The sequence below is a fragment of the Spodoptera frugiperda genome, chromosome 2 (assembly GCF_023101765.2).
Source record: "Spodoptera frugiperda isolate SF20-4 chromosome 2, AGI-APGP_CSIRO_Sfru_2.0, whole genome shotgun sequence".
Lineage (NCBI taxonomy): Eukaryota > Metazoa > Arthropoda > Insecta > Lepidoptera > Noctuidae > Spodoptera > Spodoptera frugiperda.
The window spans coordinates 9,146,358-9,157,406 of record NC_064213.1 but is presented as its reverse complement, the minus strand read 5'-3'; the positions used below and the strand labels follow the sequence as shown (position 1 = coordinate 9,157,406).

The 11,049-nt window shown below is 36.9% G+C and overlaps 2 protein-coding genes across 5 annotated transcripts in view; one reads left to right on the top strand and one right to left on the bottom strand.

The window, feature by feature from the left end:
• Window positions 1–11,049, bottom strand: part of LOC118278989 (uncharacterized) — a 32,525-nt gene that overhangs the window by 21,073 nt on the left and 403 nt on the right. The window contains exons 1-3 of one of the 4 annotated variants that reach the window (XM_035598493.2): window positions 2,254–2,499; window positions 1,739–1,863; window positions 929–1,284 (exon numbers count right to left, since the gene is read on the bottom strand). In XM_035598493.2, coding sequence (XP_035454386.1) covers window positions 1,052–1,284; window positions 1,739–1,863; window positions 2,254–2,327 — 432 coding nt within the window. In that variant the 5' untranslated portion in view covers window positions 2,328–2,499 and the 3' untranslated portion in view covers window positions 929–1,051. Of the gene's footprint in view, window positions 1–928; window positions 1,285–1,738; window positions 1,864–2,253; window positions 2,500–11,049 lie in introns of those variants that run through there. The other 3 variants (XM_050701677.1, XM_050701678.1, XM_050701682.1) reach the window with 3 other exon arrangements.
• LOC118268810 (uncharacterized) lies at window positions 3,603–5,140 on the top strand. Its single transcript, XM_035583483.2, has 3 exons — window positions 3,603–3,770; window positions 4,163–4,287; window positions 4,663–5,140. The coding sequence occupies exons 1-3, from the start codon at window positions 3,718–3,720 to the stop codon at window positions 4,884–4,886; spliced, it is 402 nt and encodes a 133-aa protein (XP_035439376.1). The 5' UTR covers window positions 3,603–3,717; the 3' UTR covers window positions 4,887–5,140.

Genomic DNA, 11,049 nt, shown 5'->3' with positions numbered 1-11,049 from the left:
GTGAGCGCGGTATGTAACACCGTTTTTGCGTCGACCCGAGAATCGAACCCAACTCCTACGCAGTCGCCGACCTACCACCACCGCCTAGCGAACGAGTCTAACGAGCCAACATCGTCGCGCGCGCCGTATAGTGCGCGTGATTCCAGACAGGGGCGCGATGGGTGCGAAACTCGAGTCGCCATTAGCAGCGCGACAATCGCCGCGTCTGCTCATGAATATGAGCCTCTAGCATGGCTTGAAACTAGTCGAGTTCCTCGTCAAAACATTACGTGAGTAAGCCGATAACATAATAATTGACATATTAGGGCACTATAGATCGTTAGCAACTGGTATTAAAGGAGACCTAGGTATGTCCAAAAGTACTACTTCCTTCATCAAGGCTTCGCTTACATCACACAATTGTGATGTTCTTCCATAACCAATGTATGTTGAGTTGTTAACGAATTAATAAATGAAACAGTAGTGCAAACATTCCAAGATAAACGTTTATCTATATTATCATTTTTATAAGGGGCTTTCATTAGCGTTATTTTTGCATTAGTTTTTTCACATGTTCAAACATAATATTACATAATACTTGCGGTTAACATCTTTAATACTAACTTTGAAGGCTTCTCGTGGTTTTTGGACAACAATTTGGGAAGAGTCCGATTAATAAATATTTTTCCTGATCATAAGACCTATCCAGTGACACCACAATGATTCCTATTAAACCGAATAATAAAATACCCATTCTTCTTTGCACTATTTTTGTAGCAATCGAGTAATTGATAATTTTGTCGCACACTGATCGCGTACTATCAAAATGATTTTTCTACTCGTTTGCCACAATCCCATAAAAAAAACCACAAATATGAGATTTCCACAAATATTTAAAACTTCATTGAAAATGGTTAGTACTAAGTGCTCACACCCAAAAAAACACAACTTAGAAAAGAAAAACAATATAATCATTTAACAAAACAAAGAGCAAATTACAAAAAATAAAATAAAGAAAATCTATAAAAAAAAATAAACTGGCATAGCAAACACTGGTAGATGATCATAAAAATCACGTGATCAGTTCTAAGGTGACGTTTCTATTGCGTCCCCTTAATTTAGAAAACAGTGCCTCAAGATCAATCTCTCCGTTAAGAGGTATTTGCATGGTGGCCTTAATCGTTGGCAAGGTGGTGGTCCTCTGGGACACTGGGTAAGTTGTGTCCATCCTGCGCCTGAAGTCCTCTGTCTCCAAACTGGGCTCATCGAGCTCTTCGCCAGATCTTCTAGCCGAACCTGAACTCGCTGGAATTATCAAAAAAGTACATATGAGAACAAAACACGGTGGTTAAAGGTTTTATTTAAACTTTTAATGCAATACTTATTGACTGATGTAACAATTTTGTACCGGCCGTGCACCTTCATTCCAAATCCTTGGATTTTTAGCAATGTCGCCACGCCTTTTATCCCCGAAGGGCACATTACGGCACGTAATGCCGCTATTCAAAGTACACCCACTTTTCACCATTTTTATTAAAGTCCCTTGTAATAGGGGATGAGCCTATTGCCATATACTGGGCACAATTCCAGACTCCGTGCTACTACTGAGAAAATTTCGAAAATCCGTCAAAAAGCCCAGCAATATTTCGTCCGGCCGTCCGGCCGTCACAATTGCGACCACTCGACCAACGAGGCAGTTTTTTTTTTAGCTTCTAGATAAAAAGACAAGTAGCCTTTTTAAAAGGCGCCTCATACTTACGTTTCCTAACCCTCAGGTCCACGTAGCAATAGTTGTAACCAAGGCCTATACCAAGCCCCAACATGATACACAGCGTCAGTATAAGGCAAATAACCACTGCTGTTAAGGCGCAAAATGACGCCAACCTGAAAAAATACAACAGATTTTCACTTAAGTATAATTCTTTAACATATCCCTCACACCTTTGAATCTGCAAAGGGGCAGACAACGGTGTATATTGCACATCATATTATAAAATGAAACAGCCAATTTTCACCATTTTCATAAATAGGGGTGGGCCTATTGCGTAATATAGGTACTGTTTTATGATGTTTATAGCCTATTGCACAAAAGTACTTTGTATGAGCACAATATAAAAAGTCCTAATCAAATATTCGACCACTCGTTGTACCTAATGGGTGAAATTGGGACTGTAACATAATTCAGAGTCACATTTTAATATCATCACTATTATAATTATTCTCCTTCAAGTAGGTGAAGGAGATGTTATCTAAGAATTAACATATTGATCTTACTTTTCGAAAACATATAACCAATTCCCAATGGAGGTCCCGCATCCCCCACATCCGCCACCACCCCCACAACACATCTTGAACACTAATAAAAACGCTTTAAAAGCTACAAAATAAAATATAAAAAATGTATTAATAAAATACAAAAAAATCTATGTATAAATCAATGATGATATATCAAAAGAAAATAATATGAAAATTATAGAACACAGAGTATAAAAAGACATATTAGTATTTGTCAGAAAAAAAAGTATGAAAAAGAAAGGTTGCGTTACTTATGAACATAGACGTTGTCAGTTATGCCCACGGAATAGAAAAACTAGTTTCTATATTCCTTGGCCATACCCCAAGTAGGTAAGACGTCGACGGTTTTGAATCTTATTGCCGTGTTTTCTATTAATTGTTAAAAATAATTTAAATGCTTTTACATCATCACATCAAGAGCATATTAGTGGGCACCGCTGACTAAACCGTCTTCTCGCATGGAGAAGGTTTGAGCATTAATCACTACGCTTGCTCAATGCGGGTTGGCGGTTTCGAGCTTACAATTAGAAATTATAAGCCTAGGTTTCCTTCGCCGTTAGTTAATGATGTCTAAATAATCATTAGAAAATATACAATGTGATAGGCGTGGGACTTCTAACCCGTTAAGGCTGAGTACTACATCTAATTTTATCGACAAAAAAAGTAATATGGGGGGTTAAACCCCTAATTGAAAATATAGGAACATAGTGATTTTTTCGGTAAGAATAATTCACAAATTATTTTTTTTCTCACCAAAACATTATCAAACATATTATTAGCTACCGTTTGTCGTTTTTTTTTTGTTTATACGACGCATACAACCTTTGATATCAAAAAAGTAAAAAAAATATTAAAATGGCCATAATTTTTAGGGGCGGGGATTCGACCCCTTCGACCCAGGACTTTTGTCGTTAAAATTCGATGTAGTATTCAGCCTTAACGGGTTAGAAGTCTCACCCCTATCACATTGTATAAATAACTGGGAAATAGTCACACAAAGTTAGTAGGTTTCGGACCCGTTTTAGTGAGGTAAAAATCCCACACTCCCTAGTCTTGCTCCCCACAAAGCTAGGTGCCAACGCCAGAGGCGTCCTTTGAAGGTTTCGCATATTTAAAAAAAGCATTCGAAACCGCACTCTCACACACGAGAAGCGGGTGTCTTAAACCTCCGGGCCACCACGACATTTGAATTTGATTTAAACAATTTCCCTACTACATACATATATTAAATTAATACATTATTAAATTGTGTAGAAAATAAGTAAAGTGATGTTAATGTGTAGAAAAGAAGTAAAGTAAATACTGGCCCTCGCAAATTCCAGAGAGTTTGACAGAAAAAAATGATATTAAGTTTTTTAAACTTCACTCCGTAGAATGATATTTATAATAATTTACAAATTACAAATACAATAATATTATTTTTAATTTTCCAAACTTCTTACCATGTTGGGGTACAACGTATTAGAAGTTGACCATATGCCAGACCCGCTTAAAAAGTAAGTAGAAATAATTAGATTTGTTGTAGTATAAAGTTTAAAATTTCGGAAGCGAAAAAATATCTTATTCATGCATTTTTATTATACGGGTGACGATCATTCTACTGACATTTCGCTAGTTTGCATCATCATCGCCAAAATAGGTTTCACATTGATAATTTCAAGGAAGCAACTGCTTTGTAGTTATCTTCCAGAACCTGTTAATGACAAAACCAGTTTTTTGGTTAAGCCAACCAAATTTTGGGGCACCTGACACTTTGGTTTATCCCAAGTTATTCCTTTAGATGACTTTCACCTTTAAACATAGAAGAATAAGCCGTAACCACTATAATTTAATGTTCTAATTTGACTACAGTGAAACTAAACTTGTCCACCATACGTTATATTTCCAGTCAGCCTCGCTGGAAAGTCTGTCTAACTGTTACCCTGGTCCTTGTGGCCATCACTGGCACCGCTGTAACAATCGGAGCGCTCACTGGCTACACGTACTGCTACATTGAACATCACACGATGGGAGGTGAGACAGACCTTAATTTTTCCAGGTATTTCAAGCAATAAATCAACTGACAACAACTGTCAACACGTCATATGAACAACCCTTTATTGAATTATCGGCCTCCTCTCTAATCTTCACGCTTGGCGAGTTGGAGGTCCCTGTTTAAAATGTTCAGTAGCCTTAGTTTCGTTACAAATGGTACTGATTGGTTGGTTCATCCGAGCCGGCCAATCAGAGCGCCAAACGGACTCTCGTTTCGATTACTTTAAACGTAAAGTAAACTTGTACTAAGAGCTCAGATTCTATCCCTCTATCTACAATAAACTCGTGATGACAACAAACTTGGTGACTGTATCAAGACTCAGTTTGTGACGATGTCAATGAACTTTGTTACAGGGCAACAGAACCGTACAAATAACTTCACATATGTGCGGCTGACTCCAGTTTACGAAAGTGAAAAGGCGAAGAGAAATAGATCCATAAACGGAGCTATATCAACCCTCTTAATCACTAAGCTCTTTGATTCTGGTTGGTCGCAGACCCACGATGAACCTTCAAATGACCCTTCAAATGACGACTCCTCAAGCGAAGAAGAAGGTTGGATACACATCTTACTTTGAATTGTATTGTCAATTATGTCTTCTACTGAGGGTTTTCGTTTTGTGCCCACTAGATGGCTCTATTAACAATTGAATTCATTTTCACTGTAAAACAGTTTAATTAAAGGAAATGAGATTCAATAAAATAACTTTCATATCTACATCTTTTCTCTCGTACGCCTATACAAAAACCCTCATTTGGACAAAGTAATTGACGTGGTTTTATCATCTAGATGTATCTGCTGGTAATGTACTAGTAAAATTGTATGTTATTATATTGCATTTTTAATGGCAAAATAAACTTGATACGTAGAAATTTTACCTGACGCTTCGCATTGAACTCTATTCCGACTTATACACATCAAAAGACGTCACATTACATTAATAGTAATTTATAGAACGAAATGAAAGTGAAAGCTGATGTGCCTAGGTTTTTTCCTAGCTACTGACTATAAAAAAAACACAACGTCGGGGGTAGGCAGAGGTACACATTACGGCACGGAATGCCGCTATTGCAGTAATCATTTGCCCGACCCGGGCATCGAACCCGAAACCCCTTATGCGGCTGTCGCAGTTGGCGACCACTCGACCAACGAGATAGTCAAGCTGCCAAAAAGACAAACTGATAAAAACTCAAACTTCTAGCTATATTCGTGTGATAATGACAGATGCACTCACCCACGGGACGCACGCACATCTCAGGATGCAGTAAATCGGATGACATCACTTAATCCATTTCATTTGAGTGCTGTGGTGCACGTATTACATGTCAGAGTATCAGATCTAGAACGCTAAAACTTCTGTCTCTCAGGTCATTTGAAGCTAAAGAGTTTGTTTGATTGATTGATTGAACGCGTTAATCTCCAAAACTACTGATTCAAATTAAATAATACTTTTTGTTAAAAGAGAGAGCTTTGCAGCGGGTGAGATTGCGTGAAAGTAGTTAGAATTTTGCACTACAAAAAGTTTAAAACATTAGAAGAAAATTGTTACATTTATACAGATAAGTACGCAGAATAGATACCACCCATTGTGTCCATCTCCAGTGAAGTTCATAAATTGGAGAGCACGATTCCTACGCTGGCGGTCGGTGGTCGCGACGATAAAATGATCGAATATCCCGTGATCCCTTGAGGGTAATTGAGCATGTTCATTCAAAAACTCTGCTTGAAAGGGTCAGTACAGACGTGCTACAACTTGATGCAATATGGGTGCTAAACAATCTTTATATATATAATTCTTCTGTGTTTAAGTGTGTAAGTGTGTAAGTCATTGAACTTCTCTTAAACGACTGGACCGATTTTGATGAAATTTTTTGTGTGTGTTCAAGGGGATCTGAGTGACGAACACATCACGGTACGAGTAAATGTTTTACATTTGATCCGACAAATTTCATGCAGCCTGTGTTGACGTATTAAGCGAACATTTTGTAGTGTAGCCGGACTGCTACTGTACATCGTACAGCCATTTTATACCATTTGTGTTATAAATCCCATGGGTTTGAGCCTATTGCCATATACTGGGCACAATTCAGAGTCCGTGCTACTACTTTGCCCGACCCGGAATCGAACCCGAGAGCCCTTGTCCGGCGATCGCACTTGCAACCACTCGACCAACGATGCAGTCCCTCTCTCAATATAAGGCTATCTCTAGATAAAAGCAATAACTTTATATCTACACTAATATTATAAAGCTGTTTGATTGTTTGTTTGTTTGTTTGAACGCGCTAATCTCAGAACTACTGGTCCGATTTGAATAATTCTTTTTGTGTTGAATAGTGCATATATCGGGGAAGGCTATAGTTTATAAAACATCAAGCTATCACCAATAGAAACCAGCAGAGCGGGTGAAACCTGCGCGGAAGTAGCTAGAATGGTAATAAAAAGTAAATCAAGTACATTTACGCGGCTTATTATAAAATAACTTATTACAGTAGCCGCGTGCACAGCTTATAGCTACGGCCTCCGTTTGGGCTCAAAACTGATTCAGTATACGCGTGATATTGTGTACACCAAAATTATTTATAAATACTCACCATTTATCATGTATAGTAAAGGACCAAGCGTCAGAAAAACCAAGGTAACGGTAAACGGGGTGAATAGGAATGGGGAGGTGAATAGTGACAGAGGAAGGATAAATAGGTATTATTTACCCCCCTGTTTTAAGGCACTATACATTCCCAAAAAAGATTAACTTACCTACTCTACCTACCAAATGCTTTTTTACAATATTTTATCCTAAAAGTTGCTGTTTGTGGAGACTACAGTAGTCAGTCTGATGCTGCTAAAGGATGAGCGAGCTGCACCGAAGTGGAATCGATGGGACCGACGCGACGTGTGACGAACACATCAGGGAACGAGTAAAAGCTTTCATGCAGCCTGTGTTGACGTATTAAGCGAACATTTTGTAGTGTAGCCGGAAAATACTTTTAAACTTCCTTTTAAATAGAAAATTGAAAGATTGCCAATCGATCCTCGTTGTTTCATAATGTTTGACTTGTTCGTCAACTGGCGAATGTCAAACTCGCGAGTGGTTATTATGGTCTAATATAAATGCAAAATTAAAAGAAACCTGCGCTATTGATGAACACGCGAGTTTGACACTCGTCAGTTGACGAACAAGTCATCTGTTTTATAACTCTCAAACTTGGTATGTCAACTGTCATAAATGGACTGCACGGTTGGCGTGTTAGCTGGTCAACCGACTGCCGTGCAACGTGTAGCGGGTTCGATTCCTGCACGGCACCACTCTTTGTATTATCCACAAATTATTGTTTCGGGTCTGGTATTGTCGGGTGCTTCATGTATGTGAACTTGTATTTTTGTAAACGCACCGACAACACAGGAGTCCTAGTGTGGTATTTAAAAAAACAAAAAAAATAGTATGATTAATCAATAATCACATAACATAGATAATTTGTACCTTTAGTCTAAGTATCTCGCCAGGTAGTATGGCCGAAGAAACTCTAGACGATTGAAAATATTTTAACATAGAAAATCATAATAAATTATTTGCCAACCTGCATATTATCTTTAGATTTCTCTCACTCATCACTTTGAATTTTAATTCACAATATGAATATGCAAACGTAACATTAAACATCATAAAGATCATTATTGGTTGCGCAATCGCATCAGAACAGGTTGGCGAAGAGTAGTCATATTTGTCATGAGTCATAACATAACCGGTCTATGTAATTTGAGGAACAATTGGCTAAAGGAGTCCGGCGGTCCTCTCGGTACTAATTATTATTGATTCTGTTATGCGGAAGAATTTAGGATAGTCTGTCATTTGAGCTTCTTGTCGTTGCATCAGATGTTTGATAAACGGTTTTTTAAATGTCTAGTTGTTAATTTATTTTGATTAGTCGTTTTGTTTCGTATTTTGTTTCAATATCTCTATTACATAATAGAACTCACTAGTGGTCGCAATTGCGATTGTCGGGCAAGGGGTCTCGGGTTCGATTTCCGCATCGGGCAAAGTGGACTGGGCTTTATCGGATTTTCGATCTCTCAGTATTAACACGGAGTCTGGAATTGTGCCCCGTATAGGGCAATAGGCTCACCCCCTATTATATGAGACTACAATTTCAATTCAGTGGAATGTGACCTGGTACAATTCCAAACTGAAATCTAGTCATCTTGAAATCTTAAGAAAACAAACAATACTTTACGAAACCTGGGAATGGAACCCAAGATCAAATCAATCAGATTTTCAAGACAATTCTCTTTTAAATTACTTCCTTGTTTTAGAACTTATATATTGTGCAATCATCTTGAAGTTTTTTCTATAAACAGAACAGATTAATATTTATTTATACAATAGTTCGTATCCTTGAGGTTTTTTTTTTTGTAACTCGTCAGAGAGTTTAGCAAAAAGTTAACACGTAGGTTCAACATGAACAAAGTTAAACAATTAAATCATTGAGTTGATTTTTTTAATTGTTTTTGCTCCAGTTAGTTTCTTATTAGCAGTATAGCGAACGAAGGTGAACTGTTTGCTCTTGTGGCTATCACACCTATTTTCCTGTAAAATATACACTCAATTATAATTATTTAGGCACATTGGTAGATGGCGCGGAAATCGCATTTAAGGTAAGTTCCATAATTATTATATGTCCTTGCGTTATTATTGTTTGGTTATTTTATCAATTGATTTCGATTTTCGAGTAATTGTTTTCGATACAAAATCATTACTAAGGAATAGGTTAAGTCATCATTATATGTCTCTGAGTGTGGCAGTTAGATTTATTATCATCTAAAAGTAACATCGGTTGTGTCCACAAAATACAGTAATTTTAGGTATAATGGTATTCCTAATGATGTAAAAACACGTCTATTACCTAGTTCTGTCTGTCTGGTACCCAAAATAATCATTATAAAATCATTTTCCAAGTATTTGTTGACATTGGTTTCCAAACGACAGTGTTTGTGTTTATACAGGCCATGATACAGACAGACAAACCTGACAGGGATCATCTTATTAGATATTATGATATATGATAACACACCTACCAAGTTTTAATAATAATAAAAAAACAAGTTATGTTACTAAGTCAATTTGCTATGGCTCGCCCAAGGTCAGAGACACAGAAAACAGAATAACTTATGGTCATTTATCAATCAAATACAAACTAATTTTGCGTATCTGTAAATAATCGGTCAAATTGGTCACTTATCACCACTTAGAATAGTGGCTCCTGCTACGACTTTCTATCTATTAAGACTGTAAACCTTCTAAACTTAAAAACCACTGAACGGATTATAATACAATTTTTACCAAACGATAGAGTAGTTTGTCAACTCATTTTGTTTATGATTATCTTTTATCAACGTAAGTTTTTGATATTTGTGGAGAAGTTTACCTATTAAATTCCCCAAGGGCTAGGCAGAGGTGCACATTGTGGCACGTAATACTATTCTACAATGTACACCCACTTTTCACAATTTATGTTGTAAGTCCCAAGTGGTGAGCCTATTGCCAAATACCGGGTACATTTCTAGACTTCATGCTACTACTGAGAAAATTTCGAAAAACTGCAACAAAACTTCGCCCGACCCGGGAATTGAACCCGACACCCCTTACCGCGGCAGTCGCACTTGCAATTACTCGGCCAACGAGGCAGCTCCTAATTAATATATTGCTCTAAAAAGTATACAATAATTGTTGCTATTCAACTATTGATATATAAGATATTTCTATAAAAAACCAAGTGTTAATCAAGAATCTAATTCACATATTCACATATTTTATACACTACTTACATCACAAAAATGCAAAACTTAATCAATTGATGTTTAACTCATACAAATACTGAGAAGTGATAACTAAGTCGGTAACAATCGGTGAGATTCCCACAATAGCATTAAACAATGGGCGATGAGAAACAAAACAAATGAGTTCCGAGCCAACAACTGACCATCATCAATACTTCGATTTAAAACAAAACGATTTTAAGTCAACCGTAGCTTACTTCACTTCACTTTGATATTTTTCACCTTTTACTGCGCAAAAAGTATGTACTTTAGGTTCATATTTCTCCTTTAAATACGGTAAAACGGGGTGAATATAGAATTCAAACGCCTGAATAGACACAGGAATGGGGTGAATAGTGTTAGAACATTTCCCAACATTCACCCCACTTCTGTATCTATTCACCCCTTGAATTCTATTCACCCCGTTTTAAGGTACGTAGATAGATAGAAAACACGCGTTGATCCCATGCATAAAGGTGGGTGTAATCTTCAGAACCTCACGAACTACAGTCCTTACTACATCCATCTTTAGCTGCCATCATATTTTATGCTTTCATATACAATGCAAGGTTATACTATCACCCTTTATCCTGGTGGGCGGGGTGCATAATAATATGTGAAATGCAAACACTACTTATTTAGGTATATTCTACAGACCGTGTATATTATCCGATTGGGTATATTTCAGGTCATATTACATAGAACACCTATTATATTGAACACACTAGTATATAAAATCTAAAAAGTTATTTGTAATATAATAACTTATATGATTATGCAATAACATTTCCATGCACACAAAATAATAACAAATAAAAAAGTTAGTTCTAATAATTTTGACCTTTTCTTCCGTGTATTATCGCATAATATATTTTATTTAAGACTGGTTCCGTAGGTCAGTAGCTAATAACTTGATTGAAAGTAATTTA